At 39.3% G+C, this 19,872-nt stretch overlaps 1 protein-coding gene across 2 annotated transcripts in view; it reads left to right on the plus strand.

Annotated features, from left to right (window-relative positions):
- LOC146667437 (creatine kinase B-type) overlaps nt 1-18,532 on the plus strand; it is a 39,001-nt gene extending 20,469 nt beyond the window's left edge. For both annotated transcript variants that reach the window (XM_085409146.1, XM_085409145.1), the window contains exons 6-9: nt 14,805-14,958; nt 15,761-15,884; nt 17,217-17,406; nt 17,767-18,532. In XM_085409146.1, coding sequence (XP_085265272.1) covers nt 14,805-14,958; nt 15,761-15,884; nt 17,217-17,406; nt 17,767-17,927 — 629 coding nt within the window. In that variant the 3' untranslated portion in view covers nt 17,928-18,532. The remainder of the gene's footprint in view (nt 1-14,804; nt 14,959-15,760; nt 15,885-17,216; nt 17,407-17,766) is intronic.
- The last annotated feature ends 1,340 nt before the right edge of the window (nt 18,533-19,872 follow it).

The following is a 19,872-nucleotide window of genomic DNA, read 5'->3' on the forward strand; positions in this document are numbered from 1 at the left end:
TGGATTGCAGGGGCAACAGCCTAAGGAGAGGAAGTCCAGACCTCCCTCTTCCTAGCCACTTCTTCCAGCTCACCTGGGGGACAACTGAGGCATTTCCAGGCTTTCCTCTGAGATGTACTCTATTCAGTGTGTCCTGGGTCTACCTCAGGGCACACTCTATTCAGAACACCATGCCCAGGAGGCATCCTAGTCAGATGCCCAAACCACCTCTTTGATGACTCGTTACGCTATATCAGCCATTCTCTGGAGAAAATTCATTCCCAATTTCCACTTTTTGTATCAGCAATTGCATTTTTTAAGTCACTACAAAGAGCTTATGACCATAAGTGAAGGTATCGATGTATATCAACCAACTGACAGCTTCACCTTCATACTCAGCTCTCTTTACCAAAAACAGACTAGTACAGTATGTAGGTCACTGCAGAAATCCATCTGTCAGTAGCACACTCCCGTCTCCCCTCACTCATGAACACGAAACAAAAACGTCTTTATTTTCACAGAGGTCAAAAATTTAGGTTATTAAGTCCCTGCAGATATTTTAGCTGATGTTTACATTTTCAATAGATCTTTGTGCATGTAGGTTTGTTTGTTGACAACAACTTCTCTGGGAGATGAGGACGCGCCCACATTTGTTTCATTGTAGAAGATGTTACGGCTTCAACAGCACTTTGAGTCAGCTTTTTGGCATTGGACTCCGAAACAGGAAAACCTGGTACCTGAACTTTATGTAGCAGAGATTGTCTCAGTGATTTTCGACTCTGTGTCCTCTGCTTTACTTCCTACTCGCTTCCTTCTTTAGCCCACAATTCAAATCATTCCAAAAGTGTCATGTACATTTATTGAAAAGAAAGTCTGTAACTTGCTCACATTTGTAGTTCTACTTGTTTACTGAATTATATTTAAGAAGAGTCAGGTTATTCACATAACTTAATGTTTTTTTCCATTTTTGCATTGTGTTTTACAGATTCAAGTTTCAATAAGTTTATTTTCATATACCCTGCAAAACACAAGTGGTTACATAGAGCAATGAAATTCTTACTTTGCAGTAAGAAACAACTAACTAAAATAAAGAGTCAACTTAATCCTAAGCATAGAAAATAGCATTGAAAATAATAAATGCAGTAAAACAAGTGATTTGTAGCACTTGTAGTTTATGTATCTTATGTGTGGGTGTAGTCAGAATTTAAAGTGCAAGTAGTTGCAATACTGTCACAGCGGTAATTTAAACAGAGTATGTACAAATTGCAAATTTAATAATTTAATAATTTTTAATAATTACAGTTCGACAATATTTCAGTGATTCAGTAGCCTGATGGCCTGTGGTTAGAAACTTTTTTTAAGTCTGGCTGTCCTTACTTTCACTCTCCTGTAGCATCTGCCAGATGGCAGGAGCGTGATCAGTGTGTGCTGTGGGTCAGTTCGGTCCTTAATGATGTTGTGTGCCCATTTCCTGGTCCAAGTGTTGTAAATGTCCCGTAGTGGTGGGAAGGGTACTCCACAGATGAATTGTGCCATTTGATTCACACGCTGAAGAGCGTTCCAGTCTAAGCTAGGAATCACCTTTGAACAAAAATCCCTTTTAAAAAATGCTCTATGGGTTTAATTTAGGGTTTAGTTTAAAGCACTTTATTGGGCAGAAATAAGGTGCAGCATATAAAGCCCTGAGGTTGGCCTCCTTGTCAAGATAAAGCCATCCCCAGCTTTCGGGTTAAGAAATTTCTTTTTACAGTACTCATGTTATTTAACCAAACTTTTGATGGTTGGTGTGCAATTTCTGCTTTAAATACATTCATTGTTTATATTTAACAATCTAAGCTCAGATTTCGAAGGAGATAGTGTGAATGTGTATAAATGTGTGTGTTTTCCACGTCATTTACGGTATACATCACAGCATCGGGCACAGAACCTAAAAAGCATACAAAGAAAATTAATAGGCTGAATCAGTTTCAGCTTTGGTTTTCATCACATATATTTTATTAATAACTACATTTCACTCATTATCTTTACAACACATTTGACTACCTCTGGTCGCAGGTAGTTAAAAGATTGATTCCCATAAATGCCATAATCTTCCTTGAGAGACACTGTTACAGAAGTGTAAAACATTTAAAGCATAAATAAAAGATTCAATGAGCTTTACAGATTTTGCATGCGGTGTTCCTCTGTGGTCAATTTGACCCAAAGTTGTTTAAGCTATGTAAAACATGTCTATATGTGTATGTGACCTAAAATTCTTACACCTCATGTTTAGGGATGGGTACCAGTAATGGCACCGGTTCTGACATAAACGGTAGTAACCAGACCGAAAAGCAGCGCACATTTCGGTGCTTTATTTCAGTGCTTTTTTTTTCCTGAGCTGTGATACACTTTGGATTCTAGCCAATCATTTTACCTTTCCAAGGATAGTAGGCGGGCCCAGGTATGTACGTTCTTTTAGAGCAGAGCTACAGATTAAAAATGGCAAAGGCGAAGCGGTCAAAGTCTTGCTGTATTTCACAGCAAAAGTTGCAAACTCAGCAGCCTGCAACAAGCGCTTTAAGGTGATACTGTGCAAAGGAGGTAACACCTCGAATCTGATGAAACACCTGGCGACGTATAGCATTTTGTTAAAAGCCGAGAAATGCGCCGTATTTGATAGCTTGCTGCGAGACCTCACACCGTGCACATCTACTGCGGGTGGTTTGCCTGTTATCGGACCCGGAGTTAGCAACATCCCCCAAAAACCCGAAGAGGAGAGTCCTGGCCCCTAGCCCTGCCAGTGTAGCAGTAATGATGAGGATGATGATGCAGCAGCAGCTGTTCTTCTCTGCATGAGTAGCTTAATGTTGTCCGTGTGTAATTTACGTTGAGTAGGCTAACCACGTTATTAAATTAATGCATGTAAGGTGAACTAGCAAACACCGTCGTAGTTACATGCGGCTGTCTTGTTGTTTGATGGCAGATACTCCCTTCACCCTGGCCAAAAAGGCTGAAATGACCAAAGAAAAAGTGGAAAACAGCTAAACATGAGAGGTTTTTGGACAAAGTTTGTGTTTTTTCCATTGTTTAAGCACTGCTTCCAGCCAAGAGTGATACCATATATGCCCCATAGCTGTAGAAAAGGCTAACATTGTTATCTTTTTACAAAAAAACAGCTGAACATGAGAGGTTTTTGGACCAATTTTGTGTTCTCCATTCTTTAAGCACCGGTTCGAGCACCATTTAAGCACCGGCACCATTTCAAAAGTACCGGTTTGGTACTGGTATCGGATAAAACCTAAACGATACCCATCCCTACTCATGTTATGGTCACTATATGTACCTAAAAGATTAAGCAGGGTATACTTTAGCACTGACCTGTTTTGTGGTTGACAAAATTGATCTCTTCACTGTAAGAAATGTATGTAAAAATTACCCGAAATAACTGTAAAATGGCAACGGTAAATTACCATCAAATCAAAAGGAGTAAATGATTGTAATATCTATATTAAATTTCTGTATATTGACAAATGGTGATTTGCTTTTATTTTTACACTGCTAATATGTTGAAAATATATTAATTTACAGTAATATGGCACATAGGTGGCTCACCCTACAATTCTATATGAATGACAATCTTTCCTGCTTTTTTTCATTTGAATTTACAATTTACAACTGTATGTTAATTACTCAAAACATACCGTGCTTTTAATTTTAACAAAATGTCAAAACATTGTTAGAATTATTGTGAAAATTATGGTGAATTTTTTTATATATATAACAAGCTCAGACCATTTGATAAAACAGTATATCTTAACAGTAAATATGAGCAATTACTAAAAATAAGTTCTACAGTCTCACCAAGTAAATAAGACAGCTATTTACAATGAAAAAAAGATTTTGTGGCCTAAGTAATGGCAAAAGGCCATTTTCTATTGTAGAAGTCATTAGCTTACAGCTTTAAGTGTTTAAGGTATGTGCTGACTAAAAATAAAGACAAGATGATAGTTTATTAAATTTTAATGAAGTTTGCAGATTGTTTTGGTGAAGTTTAATAAACTCAGCCGTCTGCTCCTTGCTATCTAAGATATAACAGGACACCGGAGTATATTCGCGAGCGTCTCACACTTCTGATAATCAGTTGTCTGCTTGACGTTTATTCAGCTGTGTAAAAACTATAACTTTAATCTCAGCCAAACCGATTTACTCAGGAACAAATAAAATGCTAAAAAAAAGCCAAACAATAAAATTTGTAAGTTATCTAAGTGACTATATCATGTTTAACCTGAGTAGCGAAAGACGGCGGTGGGTTTGAAAACGATTTGCCGGGAGTCCGGTGTTCTCAGCGGCTCTAGTGAGCCTTGAACCCCGGCTAGCTATTGAGCTGGTGGGTATCAGATGTCTCCGAAAACGTTGGCGCACTTTTGAAAATATGTGGTGTCCTGATAAACTGAGCAGGTATTTGAGGTTTACACAGCTACATTCTCGCCTGAAAATATGTTAAATGTTTATTTTGTGACCCAGAAAGAATAATAAGAGTAATATTAAAACTAACTAGCTGCCGCCATTGTTGGAAACTGAGCTGGGCCGCGCTATGAATTCTGGGATAGGTTGGGCCACGAAGTATACACGCGACCCATCCTTCAAATCTGGGGAAATGAAGGCCGCATTTGTCGGCCACATTTGTCGGAGTCTTCGAATTTGGACAGGCTTCGTCGTGTCGCTGTAATGTAATTGGCCTAAAAATGCGGGCACAGCAGGATGTGGTTCCTGAATTTGGACACAGCTACGATACCGGACCCTGCTTCTTCTTCTTCAGGGTTTAACAGCAGCTGGCATCCTTGCACATGCAGTGCTGCCATCTTCTGTTTCAGTCCGTTATTACACTCTTAAATCCTACTACTTATTCCTGCGTCTTTTGGGATCTTACAAAGCTTCAAACGACGATTTTGATAGTCGACCTAATCGTGACTAGTTGACTAATTGTGGCAGCCCTAGTCAGGGTATAAATTCAGAGGCTAAATGCCTTTGTACAAGCACACCCAATTCTTAGGAGTGCAAAGCTACAGCACAATGGTGTATAAAAATCCAAGCAGCTAGCATGTGTCTCTAACAAATCAGAGAGCTCCTTATATTGCACAGCAATTGCATTGCCTTTTCAAGGACCAGAAGAATCAAGGAAATGCTGAAAGACATAGTTAATCTGTTAGCTAATCCAAGAGCTAATCCCATAGTTAATTCAAAAACTATACTAACATAATCCACCATCCATATAATCGAATCCACAAACTAACAGGAAAGAGAAATGCGGTGAGGAAATGGATTTGAAAATGTGAAAGTGAAAATTGCATTTTAAATATCAGAAATAAATGTTTGATTTTTGAATGCATTTAATTACTTTTCTTTTTTTTTAAAGAGTATTGTTATGTTGGTGCTGGAAAATAAATTGGAATTATATAGAACATATGCGGTAGAGCAGGGCGATATGACCAAAAATATTTATCACGATATACATTTGAAAATTTGTGATAACGATATAACTGACGATATAATTGACACTAGACAAAATACTTTACAACTCCACAACTTTATTAGTGCAAAAAACCCCATCAATGTAGTTTCACTTAAACAAGCAGCTGTTTTTTATGTGCATTAAAGTTATATAAAAATGTAACAGTGCAAATTCCTTGCTGACAGTTTAACCAAAAGGCATTTCCAGTGGAAACTGGCCGACATATCCTAAGCACAACCATGTATAATATCCACAAAACTTAAAAAGAGGTTATACACACACAATACGGTAATACTATGTTGAAGCGCAGTACGTATCAGAGGCGGAGCCAGACATCTGAAACACCCGGGGCTTAGCCCTAAAGGGTAGTATGCATGTGGGATTTTTTTTTCTTTTTTTGGGGGGGGGGGGGGGGTGTAGAAATGACTGAAAGATTAATAGGCTGTGTTTTGAGTTTTGTTCAAAAAAGAATGACTTCATATAGGAAAAAAATATATATCACATATGCAGGACACCTTAAGCTAGGTTTTTAATTAAGCAGCGAGGCAAAACAAAATCAGGGCTGTATCAAGACACAAGGACTAAACCCCAATTCAACCAGACCAAGAACTGATCCAGAATTAAAACAGGACTACAACATTTCAAAATCAGGACTACTGAGGACTTAACCAAGACAGAACCAGAATCAGAACTAGATGATAGTAGCACTAAAAATCATCATAGACCTGCACTACACTTGTTTTTTAATTCTACCAAAGTACACTATTTAGATTGAGAAAAGTTTATATAATTATTTAGCCTTGTTGTGCAAACAAGCCTGCATAACTTAATAAATATAGAATTTGAAAAATAGCAAACCTAAAAAGAAACACTAGGTACGAGATACATGAGGACCTGTGATACAGTGATACTTTGGTAAACAACCATGTGACTAACATGTTTGTCTCACCTGCTCTTGTTCATCTCTGTTCTGTCCTCATTCTCCTCTCTCTCCCTCTTTGTGCTAACAATTATCAAATATACAGTTGAAATCAGATATTTACAAACTCTTCAGATAAAAACACTTTTTTAATTGTAACATCAAATCAGACTAAATGTTAATTTTTTTTAGATTGATAAATATAAAAAACATATTTGTTAACTTTAAGAGCAAAGAGAGAAACTATCTGTATTTCTTAATTGCAAATGGCACCAAATTGTATTCAAAATTGAGCCACACTTATGGAGCTCCACAGTTCTTTTCCTGGTGTTTTGGTTGACATCTCTTGATTTTCCCATTTCAAAGAAACAGACTCTGTGTTTTGCCTTATATGCATCCACAGCTGTGCCACCAGTTTACTCACATGGACTCTACTAACCTATCAGAAGCTTCTTCAGCTCAGAATGGAATCTCTGGAGTTTTCTTATTAATTAACAATAAACTTAGTGTATATGTACTCCTAAATTTGATCAAAGTGATAAAATATAGACCGCTCTGTCTCTCTTTATTCTGACATTTAACTAATTCAAAAGATATTTCAATATTTATTTATCCAAAACAAACAAGTTTACTCTAAATTGATGTTGTACAGTAAAAAAATGTTCTTGTGTTTTCCATAAAGTGTATGTAAATATCTGGTTTCAACTGTGAATAAACTGCTGTGTTTTGAAATTCCTCTTGTTTTGCATAGAAATATACTGAACAACATACAAAGCATAATCAATAAAATAACATCTACCAGAGTTTTTTCTTTGAAAGAAGCTCCTTATGTCCATTCTTGTATATCAGTACATTACTGAAACCGATTTATTTAGCCGTGGAGGGAAACAACTGAAAATATGAAATAAACACACATGTAAGCTAAGACTCTCTAAAGAAACAGCATTGTTGTTGTTCGGCTTTTCATTTCGCCATTTGTTGATTCACTCGAAGACCAAGTAACGTAATATGGGTCAAGTGATCAGTTTGATATCAATCTTTCGTGATGCACCGTCATATTTACATTATTTGTACAGTACGAATGATTTGCTTTGGTACCTGGTCGAACTTCAGTTCTGCCTGGCTGCGTTTCTCCAACAGCGCACTCGCAGGCAGCAGCTGCCCCGCCCCGCTTAGTGTCTGAGCTCGGATCATACCAATTTTAGGGGGGATTTATGCACAGTCGTAAATTCCCACAGTGTGCACTATGTGCTTCGAATATTGTGTGTAGTTTTTGTTTTATACAGTTGTCAGCCAGGCATCTAACTATGAAAAAATTACACTCCAAAAGACCCCGGGCTTCTGACAAAACAACCCGGGCTTAAGCCCAGTAAGTCACCCCCCGCTCCGCCACAGGTACGTATCACTCCGCGAGGCGCCTGCCTACGATAGCCGTAATGCTCCGACAATCCATCAAGCGGTGTGGGTTCGTAGCTTAGCAAAGTCGTACTAAAACATTTGACAGATTTTTGAGCGCCGTGTACATAAAATCGTTTCGAGGTCAGTAAACACAACCAGAATTCATACATAAGGCACACGGGATTATAAGGGGCTCTGTTGATTTTCAGAAAAATCAAAGGATTGATTTTAACTGTGCCGTATTTTCCAAACAATATGGTAATAACGACGGCCCGCTAGCATTCTCTACCAAAAATAGTGCTTTGTTGTGTATCTGACGGACGAAAGCTAAACCAGTTCCACCACTGAAGTTGCAGCATTTTTACAAACCAATTCTGGTTCATCCGTTTCATTTAACGATCCACTTTCGCTCTTCTCATTCTGCGTCGCCGCCATGTGCGTATGTAAACATAGGCACTGCGCATGCGCGTTTTACCCATATTCTATCGCCATGTTTCATTTTCCTATCGGTGCCCAAAATTACACCGGTATTACCGTGAACGGTATGATATAGCCCAGCCCTAATATGCGGTATTATAAGGTACTGTCTTTGAATGGTATAAAGAATCCCATTAAGAGGAGTAAGATAGTTTCAAAGCTAAAAAGGGAACAAATTGATATTGCGTTTCTACAAGAAATGCATCTATCAAAGGAAGAACTTGAGAAGTGGAAGAGAATGGGGTTCAAAAATATTTATTATGCCTCACATAGATCAGGGGAAAAAAGAGGAGTGGCCATTCTGATACCGAACAAGGTTGGTTTTGAGTTTACTGGAGAACATAAAGATAAAGAGGGAAGATTTGTGTTGGTGAAAGGGAAAATGGAACAGGAAGACGTCACGCTGTGTAATATATATGCACCCCCTGGTAGTAGTACAGGGTTCTTTGAGGGTTCTTTATTGCCACAGAAAGTGTTGGAACATGTATATGTGCAGGAGATTTCAATTTACTTCTCCATCCAAAATGGGCTACAACTAGCTGAGACCGGCGGGGAACTAAATTAGAGAAACAAGTAAAAACAATGTTATCTGAGTTGGGGCTTATAGATATATGGAGATATTTACACAAAAATGAACGCAAATTTACATTTTATTCAGCAAGACATGATATGTACTCAAGAATTGATTACTTCTTTACTTTTAGTAAAGATCTCTACAGAGTGAAGGATTGTATAATAGGACAGAGAGATTTATCTGATCATTCGGGACTAACTATGAAGATTGGGTTTAAAGCTAGCCCCAAAAACACCTTATGGAGGCTTAACACAGGTCTGTTAAATAATGACTCATTTAAAAGAGAAATGGGACAGGAGTTAAAAACATATTTAGAACTCAATGACAATGGAACAGTTAATCCTACAATTTTATGGGATGTGGCTAAGGCATACCTTAGGGGTAAAATTATTGCAAAATGTGCAGTCCTAAAGAAGGTGAGAGCAAAAAAGCTGTCAGATTCACAGGAAAATTTGGAATAATTGGAACAACTGCCGGTTAAAGAGGAGAGCCACAAAATTTTAAGTGAGGAAATTGAAAAAAAATTAAAATATAATAGACAACGGTGTTATGAGGCAGGACCCAAAGCTGCTAGGCTATTATCATGGAGACTCAGGAGGCAACAACAGGAGAACACTATTCATAAAGTTCGAAATTTAAAGACAAATAAGATAACTAATAAACTCGAAGAAATTCAGAGAGCATTTGAAGAATATTACGCTGAGCTATACACACAACTGGATAAAGCAGATGAGCATAAGATTCAGAATTTCTCATCCAGCCTAGATCTACCATTTATAGGTAAGCAGCAGAATGAAAAACTCGTCAGAGGAATATCAGCAGAAGAGATTAACACTGGGATCTCAAAACTCAAGACTTTTAAAGCCCCAGGATGTGATGGATTTCCACCAAAGTGGTATAGGCAGATGAGGGAACCCTTAATCCCGCTATTAAAGGCCTCTTTTAATTACACTCTGAGTGGGTGGGGGGGGCGCTCCCACCATCGTGGCGGGAGGCGTATATCTCTGTCATACCAAAAGCAGGGAAGGATAAAACTGACCCCAGAGGTTATAGACCTATTAGCGTGTTAAATATAGACTATAAACTATTTGCTGCGATTTTGGCTAAGAGGTTAAGTACTTGATGCCGCTGCCTCCTCTATCAGCGTGGGCATCAATGTAACAGGCTTCATTGGTAACAGACAAACAAACGATAATATCAGAAGGGCCATTCATATTATTGACCAGATACTTAAAGGGAAAACTGGAACAGTTCTAATTGGGCTTGATGTGGAAAAGGCATACGATACGGTCGGGTGGGAATTTCTGTTTCATGTGTTGAAGAGATTTGGGCTATGTGACAGGTTTATTCAATGTATAAGAATGATTTATATGTCTCCAACAGCGAGGATCTAAGTTAATGGAAGCCTCTCAAATCAGATAACACTACAACGTGGCTGTAGGCAGGGCTGTCCGTTGAGCCCACTGCTCCTTAACCTTTTCATTGAACCGTTGGCTCAATGCATCAGGGAAGAGACTCGATTGGAGGGGGTTACAACAGGGAACGTGGAAAATAAAATTTGCTTGTATGCAGACGACGTGCTGGTAGCGCTAGGAAACCCGGAAGAGGGAAATCCTCTGCTTATGAAAATACTGGAAGAATATGGCAGACTGTCTGGTTATAGACTAAACATTCAAAAAACTCAAATCTTGACATTCTTTTTTAACCCCTCAAGACAATTGGTAGCAAGATATAGATTTGGATGACATCAATCTCAAATGGAGTATTTGGGGATCCTGCTGACAAAAGACCTTGCATCGTTATATGAAGTTAATTATAATTGGGTGAACAAGAAGATATATGAAGATCTGGAGAGGTGGGATTACTATCTGGCAGCCCAGATCAGACCTCTAGTGTGCTGGTGTAACTCTAAGTTTGAGGCAAAATGGAAGGACATTGAGCTTTCTTTGATGGATTTCCCAATACAGTCTGTTCTGGGCAGGGCCGGCCCGTGGCATAGGCCGTATAGGCAAATGCTAAGGGCGCCGTCCATCAGGGGGCGCCACGCCAGTGCCACAAATGTTGGAAAAAAAAAAAAAAAAGTTGGTACTATTATTTCTAAATACAAAAAATAATCCCACGTTAATTAAAATGCAAAGTAAAGCTTATTTAATAGAAATATTATTTGTTAGAACATTACGCCCCCCCCCGCACGGTGCGCCCCCTCCCTCCCGGTATCATGGTTCCTTTTGGACGTCACCACATCAAAAAGTCAACACAAGATGTCAAAACGGCCAAAACTGTCAGGTGCCCAGGGAAGAAAAAAGAGAAAAGAAGAGGAGGAGAAACGAGAAAAAGACAGAGGTAGGTAACGTTAGCCTACATGAAATTATTTGTCTGAATGTGATAGTAACCTAAATTTTTAGCATTAAGCTAATGTTACATGATTCGCTAATTGCTAATCAATAAATAGCTAGTTAACTGTTTTAACGTCAGTTAATATTGTGGAGGGGGCTAAATTGTTATGGAAAATAATAATGTAACATTAGGTAATTACAGTACTCCCACCTTTCCCACCATTCCTCATTTGTATTCATCTTTTAAGCAGGTGTTTTTTGTTTACATTGTTATTGCCTTCTGGTTAGCTAACGTTTACCCTGCAGGTAATAGTCACTTTTCCACCCCTGTATATATTATAGTTGTAAGCCTAGTTGTTAAAGTGCACATCATTAATGTTAATTAAGCAATATCACATGAGAGGGAATGCTGTTTTTTAATATGAGCACTGCTGTGATTCGGTCAAAGATAATCATAACATAACATTCTCATATGATATTATACTGTTACTTTGCATTCTGCTATTCAGCATTTCACTGTAATGATGACAATAAATTGAATCTAATCTAATTTGCATATCAGTTAACATCATACATATATCTCTTTGGTTTTTCATTTATATTATATAATTTCATTTTATTCCTGGAATCATATGTTTTTATTATTAGACTTTAATACTCAGTGGTGTCACATACTCCTCTCTTCAGATGCACTGTTGAAGTTTCTAAATCCCACCCCTGGGCCATCTACCACATCTACCGCTGCTGCCTCCACTTCAGCAGCACAACCCACCAGTGATGCAGCTTTAGCAGCACAACCCAGCCATGATGCAGCAGCATCAAGCGGTCTTCCTGTTGCCTCCACCTCAGCAGCACAACACACCAGTTTTGCAGCAGCATCAAGCGGTGTTATTGTATTTCATATATTCATTTTTTTATTTTTTGTATTCATTTATTTATTCATATATTTTTTTATCTTGTTAATTATTCTGATTGTGAATTTGCTTTCTTTAAGTAAAAAAAAAAGGTCAAAGACAAAGCTATTCAGTTTCTTGTGAGTACATACACTACACTGCCGATGTAGGGGGGCGCCACCTAAAATCTTGCCTAGGGCGCCAGATTGGTTAGGGCCGGGCCTGGTTCTGGGGTCTCTTGAGAGTTTACCACAGGCATATCAGATGCAAAATTTATGTGTAAGTTTTTCCCTGAAAAAATGGGCAGATGTGATTACAATTTTTGGTCTTAATAGGGAAATAGGGTTGCTGGGATGGCCAGCGTATCTCCCACGCTTCCTTCCAGCATTGTTAGACCATAAATTCAGGGAGTTGTCCAGGCATGGAATCACTGCAATCTTGGGGAGCTGATGAATTTTGAGGACGTGTCAGATTTAAGAGATCGGCAGGGAAGATTTTTATCGTTACCTACAGGTTCGGAGCTTCTTCCGGAAGGAAATTAGAATGCTTGACGCAGATGCTAGTGGGGTGATCCAAATATTTATGGATGCTTATGGTGAGAACATTATAAGAGGTACTATAGGCAAAATGTACAGAAGTTTTATAGCTATGAAAAAGACCTCAACAAGATATGTAAGTCATCAATGGTAAAAAGAAGCAGGTATAACTATCTCAGAGGAAGATTGTTGCGGATGTGGAAAAATGTGTTATCTACCACAAATTCTTTAACATGGTGAGATTTTGGATGGAAGAATTTAATTAGATTCTTCATCACACCAAAGCAGAAATCCAAAATAAGTGGTTCAGGCGCTTCATGCTGGAGGGAGTGCGGGGAGGTCGCTGCAGGTTGCTTTCATGTCTTCTGCCCTAAACTGAAGACCTTTTGGGAGGAGATTAAACAAATGGTGATGGATGTGCTGGAAGTAACACTGGACTTCTCCTTTAATACCATGTACCTTGAGAATATCCCTGAGGATATAAATAAAAGAGACTCATACTTTTATGGTTGCATTCAAAAAGGCAATTACTAAATGTTGGTTACAGACATTATTAACACAATTCATCATATGGAACTGATTACCCTCTCACTGCGGCTACAGAAGGAGAAAGGAGAGAGACTTTGGGAATGATGGGATCGTTATACGTCAAGAGACTAGAAACTGATACCTCTGTGATGCAGAGGGACAGCTGCGAATTTGTTTGAATGGAACATGCACCTGTGCAATATGTAATATATGTAAGTAAAACAAGGCGTTGTGTATTTTGGAATATGTGAACATATGTGAATGTGTTAGTTTCCCTTGCCCTCTTTAGTTCTGTATGTAAAATAAGATGAAAATCAATAAAGAGAAAGTATTAAAAAAAGCTTAAGCAAACTGCTAATTGTGACAGTTAACCCTTGATGCCTGTTAAAACCTCCCAATTCTTTGATCCTTGGGCTGAAGGAAGAACAACACTCGGTGTATAACTGTTCAATCAACAATTTTAATCCATACAATCCATACAACACACACAAGCCCCTCATCTTCTTGGATCACCTTTATACCGATTTTATCCCTGAAAATGAGAGAGGTCTCATAGGGCCTCACCTACCCATTTATGTAATTGTGTGGGACAATGTCAATTTCCACCATAGCCCACTCATTAGGAGCTGGTTTGCAACGCATCCAAGGTTGGTCATGGGGTTCCTACCACCTTACTCTCCTTTCCTCAATCCGATAGAGGAGTTTTTCTCTGCTTGGAGGTGGAGAGTGTATGAGCATCATGCTCAGGATCAGCCGTCCCTGCTCCATGCTATGGACGCAGCGTGTGACGACATTACAGGAGATCAATGCAGGGGATGGTTGCGGCATCACACCGTTTCTTCCCTCGTTGCATTGCAAGAGAAAGTATCCGCTGTGATGTGGACGAGAATCTGTGGCCAGACGGACAACAGCGTGTAAATAATCAGGAGGGTGAAGACAGTGGACAGCAACCACTGAATAAGTCCTTGTTTTTTGATTTTGTGTTCATACAATTTACTACTGTAATGTACATTTTCTTTTTACATATGTATGAAATTTTCTTTGCGTGTGAATAAAAAATGGTTATCATTTCCTTGGTAGTTTGAGTGATGTCAAACCTTGGAGGCTACTCTTTTCTGTTGTATATTGTTGGTCCTCTGCCATAGTGACAAAACATCTAAACATTTTGTATGGCAGTACTCACACAATGCCAAAGGGACGATGCATTTTGGGGGCACTGACTATTCAGATTAGAAAGAAATGTAGTTTTGACACATGAGGGAACTGTTTTAGGAGAGATATGAGCGTTTGCAGGTGGACCATGTTGTTGTGATCAACTATCCAGGTTTATTTTGACAAAAGCACCAAGAATGATGAGAATGTCCGATCTGTGTCGAGAAATGAGCCAAAGCTATTGAGAAGGATGTTTGCCATTTTGGAGACACTGACTGTTTAAATGAGAAAGGGATTTAGATTGAAGCCCGAGTGAACAGTTTTGGAAGAGATATGAGCTTTTGCAGGTGAGCTATAGTGTTGTGCTAAACTATAAGATTGTTTTGCCAAATGATCTTAGAGTTTTGAGAATGTAATTTCTGTTTCAAGAAATGAGCCAAACCAATGGAGAAAAACTGTAAGATTTTTTGTCAACAAGGTACCAATGACACCAAACTAGTTACCAATCTCCTGTTTTTCAGCTTTGCAGCAACTGGAACAGGAGCTGGCAGGTCGACTTCTCTTACTAACGGACTTAAGCCAAGAGCAACAGAGTGAGCTGAATCTTAAAGCTCCAACTTCCTTCCAGCTCCGCATAGGTGTGGCCCGGGACTGGCCTGATGCCAGGGCAGTTTGGTCAGTATGGTTTTCTTGGATATAGAACCTGCTCTGGTCGCAGGTAGTTACAAGTTTGATTCCCATAAATGCCATAATCTTTCTTGAGAGACACTGTTACAGAAGTGTAAAACATTTAAAGCATAAATAAAAGATTCAGTGAGCTTTACAGATTTTGCATACGGTGTTCCTCTGGGGTCAATTTGAACCCAAGTTGTTTTAGCTATGTAAAACATGTCTGTCTGTGTGACCTAAAATCCTTACACCTCGTGTTATGGTCACTATATGTACCTAGAAGATTAAGCAGGGTATACTTTAGCACTGACCTGTTTTGTGGTTGTCAAGATCGATCAGTTTTCAAAATGAAATGAAATGGCAATAGTTAAAAGACAGCTTGAGATTTCAAAATCAGGACTTTTTAAACTAATAAGTGATATGGGGGTGGCTGTAGCTCAGGAGGTAGAGCAGGTCATCTACTGATGGGACGGTTGGTGGTTTGATCCCTAGCTCCCTCAGTCTGCATGTCCAATATCCTTGGGCAAGATAATAACCCCAAGTTGCTCTCCAATACAGCCATCAGAGTATGAATGTGTGTAAATGTTAGTCAGAAAGCACTTAAAAGCATAGAAGAAAGTGCTTATGTAAATGGGTGAATGTGGCATGTTGTATAAACTGCTTTGAGTGCTCTGGGTTATATAAGAGTCAGTTCATTTACAATCTTGGCTACATCCATCTTTTAAATACAATCTATAGTCACTGTCAGCTTGTGATGTTTAAAATGAATTAAAGTCAGATGTTTAATGTGCCATAATTTTTCATGCAGGGTGAGTGAAAACAGGAGCCTGTTGGTCTGGGTCAACATAGATGAGCACCTCAGGCTGGTATCAATGCGAGAAGATGCCAATGTGGCTGAAGCTTTTCAATGCATCTGCATCAGCTTGCAAAAGGTAAATTTTAATAAATGAATAAATAATCCTAATAAAATGTTCACTGTACCCCCTCCCCCAACTTGTTGCTTGTACATTGGGTTTATTCCCAGTGGATGAGAGGGCTGCCTCTCTGCTTCTTCAGATTGGGTATAGGTGCTGACTGTCATTTGCACTTTTATGCACCAAACAACAGTTGAGATTCCCTACTCTTCTTGAAGCTGCTGGGTGTGGTGCTGAGTGTTCCCCACCTAGCATCTTCATTGTCCTAACAGGGAACTTCAACACTGACTTGGGCAACAAGTCAGGTTTGTTATTGGACTTCTGTTGAAATGTTAATTTGTCAACAAGAATTAAGATGTGCCGTGTGCACTTATAAACATCCTAATGTTTATAAGTGCACATGGCACCAGGACACCCTAATTTGCTGGCTACTGACCAATTTTATAATTATTATTATCCGATCTATAGCAAGGAAGCACAATGCACTTTCCATCCTAGTCATGTGCTGAATGAGCTCTTTATCCTCTCAATGATATTTGATTGTGCATGGGAGTTTATCATGTGTACATGTGTTTTGTGGACTTGGAGAGGATTCAGATGCGTCCCTTGGGGGATCCTGTGGGAGTTGCTTAGGGAATATGGCGTATCTAGCCTTTTGCTATGAGCTATTCAGTCCATGCACAATCTCAGTAAGAACTTGGATTCCCAGCAATAAGTTGAACTCATTCCCAGTATAAATTTAATGTAACAGGGCTCAATACTATAAATCATAAATTTTATGGTCAAAATTTCTAGGCAGAACCAAGTGGCAGAAGGTAGATGATGTTGCTTTGTTGGCTTCCTGAGATCAGAGGGAGCTGAGTATGAAAGAGAAGTTGTTAGTTGACCTGTCAGTTTACATCTATACCCTAACTTATGGTCATGAGTAATGACTGAAAGAATGAAACTGATACAAGCAGTGGAAACTGGAGATAGTTTTCTCTGGCTGCAATAGCTAATGAGTTCAAGTCATTCAAGAGTGACTCACAGAAAAGGGGCTACTCCTCCAACTTGAAAAAAGACATCTGAGGTGGGTGGGGGTGAGGTGGGCTTGGGAATTTCTCAGTTGTCCAACACGTGAGCTGGAAGAGGCAGCTTGGGGGAGTGGGGGGGGGGGTGTCTGGACCTCCTCTCCTTAGGCTATTGCCCCTGAAACCCAGCACCAGATAAACAATAGAAAATGAATGGATGGATATTTGTTTTTCACTTATGCTAGTTCTAGAAAAAGTACTTAAGGCCTTAAAAAGTAACTGCAAACGCTCCACCAGGGAAACCAGGTTGAACTCATGAAGACTGATTGTTTGTGTCTAGCTGGAAAAATACTACAGAGGTCTCAGACATCCCTTTATCTGGAAGCAGCAGTTGGGATGGGTGACGAGCTCCCCGGCTAATGTGGGTACAGGTCTGAGGATCAGCGTCCTCATCAAACTGCAACACCTTCCCACACATAAACACCTTAAGGATGTTCTGAAAAGACTGAGGATCAACATGGACAAAACAGGTAAACAGAAGACCTAGATCTGATATTTCATAGCTTCAAAACTTTGACTAAGTTTTGAATTAATTCATATTAAATCAGTTTTTGCTTTTTAAAGAACTTATTTTAACATTGCACTCAACAACGAACAAATCCTCCCTAACAAAAAAGTGTAACTTCAAGGGCCAAATTGTGTTATATTTCTTCACGTCAATATACGGGCCACAAGTAGGGATGACGTGGGTCAGTATCAGTACTGGTATTTGGTTTTAGCAATACTCATGCTGTATTTACCTGGTATCAGATCAATACCACATTTGCTACATCCCACACCACTAACTGTCAGTGTTGGATTTAAACTTTCCAAATCTCCTCATTTCCCAGATTCCCCGGAACTCTATAATATAAGCAACATGGCAACCTTTGGCTTTACCGAGGTCGCACTGACCCAGCTGGTGGTGGACGGGGTTAAGCTACTTACCATCATGGAGAAAAGGCTGGAAGGCAACCTAAGTATAGATGAGCTTGTTCCTGCACAGAAGTAGACACATTAGGAAGACAAGTGGCTGAAGGAATACTAGCAAAAAGAAATGATTGCTAAGAAGACTATGGAAAAATATACCTTGCCTACTTTGATCAAGATAAAGATTAGGTTGACAAAAGTTTTACTTTACAATGGGACTTCACGATGGATTAAAAAAACAGATGACATGAATTAACTAATGGATCGCAAAACACTGCAATTACAAAGAGTAATGTATTTCTTTTACAGAGAATACGTGTCTGATGGAAAACAGCAAGAAACAAATCCTTCATAAGGCACTCACTGAAATCATTTTAATCCTTATTGACTGTTATTGGTGCACAGTAGGAGGAGTCCATAGGGACTAAGTAAAGCGCTATACAAATGCAGGCCTCTCTGGTTCTCTTCCACAGTATGTCTTTTGTTCTGTCTTCCTCCCCTCACCCCAACTGGTCATGGCAGATGGCCACAGCTCCCTGAGCCTGGTTCTGCTGAAGGTTTCTTCCTGTTAAAAGGGAGTTTTTCCTTCTCACTGTCACCAAAGTGCTTGCTCATAGGGGTCATATGATTTTTGGGGTTTTCTCTGTTGTATTATTTTTAAGAGTGACTATTGTTGTGATTTGATGCTGTATAAATAAAATTGAATTGAACTAAATTGAATTATCTGGTGATTAAGGGAGTTGCACTGTCACTGCATTGAATTCTTATTGTGTTTGTGTTATTAATATTATATGGATGACAAATGTCTGTCTATTTCTATGTCTTGGATTCCTAAGATCTCCTGAAAAAATAAATACTACAAACAAATGTCTTATCCCAAAAGTAAATGGGTTGGGTGGGCCGCTCTGGGTCCTGTGGGGCTTGGCAGTGCTGCTGTTGCGGGCCCCGGTCTGGCACACTAAATGGCATCCAGAGGACAGTTTGTTTATTCAGCCTCGCCTGTGGTGCCGGTGCCCACCTTTCAATTTTAAATACATGTAATTGAGGGTTCTCGTGAGGGGCCGTGCTGACACCAGCTGCTATCAGGCAGAGGGTCGTTGGTACCATGCCCCTCCCATGTTTTAAGTGCACTCTAGAACATACGTAGTAACACCAAAAATGAGTGGGTAAAGGGTGAATTCCCCATTCACCTTTAGGTCATGAAAGCATGATGAGTTTCACAAATTGGTTTTGGCTGATGCAAACTCTGATGAAGGTCAACACCATGCAAAGCTTTTGTTGGCAGGAATTCTGGAAGTTGTCAAAACCTGAGAACTGGAATTGGTGCAAGGAAGAGTGGAGTCAATACACCCTTTAACAAAGCTAGGATCTGCTTTAAAAATTGGGGAAGCATTTCCAAAGGTAAGCATTTTAGTTTTCTTAAAAGGACTGTGCAGCCAACGTACAGATTTTGTCATTTTAAATTTCCGTCACAAAAACACTTTCACTCAGCGCTCTTCACAACCCACTAACAATTTTGAAAAATTAAATATTTTTTTTATGCAATTCATTTCATAAACAATTCAAATAACATTCAATTCATATCTGAGTGTGTAGTTTAAGACAAAGACACCTCACAGGTTGTCAACTTGCAGCTGCACTAAATAGCACCCATTAAACACCAGAGTCAGAATCACCAGTGAAGAGGCGACCTCAGGATGCTGGGCTTCATGCCATGAAAAGCCATATCTTAGACTGAACAACAAAAAAGAAAATAAACTGAGATAGGCAAAAGAGCACAGACATTGGACAGTGGATAACTTAAAAAAGGTGTTGTGGACAGATGAGTCTAAGTTTGAGGCCTTCGGCTCAAACAGAAGAGTATTTGTGAGATGCAGAACAAGCAAAAAATGCAAGAACAGTGCTGTGTAATGGCTGGGGGTGCTCCGGAAGATTTGTACAGTGAAAGGAACAAGAGTTTGCAACACTGTGCCATACCCTGTGGACAGAACTTGATTGGGGCCAATTTCATCCTACAATAGGATAAT

This window comes from Rhamphochromis longiceps, linkage group LG6 (assembly GCF_057381845.1).
Source record: "Rhamphochromis longiceps isolate RC_006_pf linkage group LG6, R_longiceps_female_GT1.1, whole genome shotgun sequence".
Taxonomy (NCBI): Eukaryota; Metazoa; Chordata; class Actinopteri; order Cichliformes; family Cichlidae; genus Rhamphochromis; species Rhamphochromis longiceps.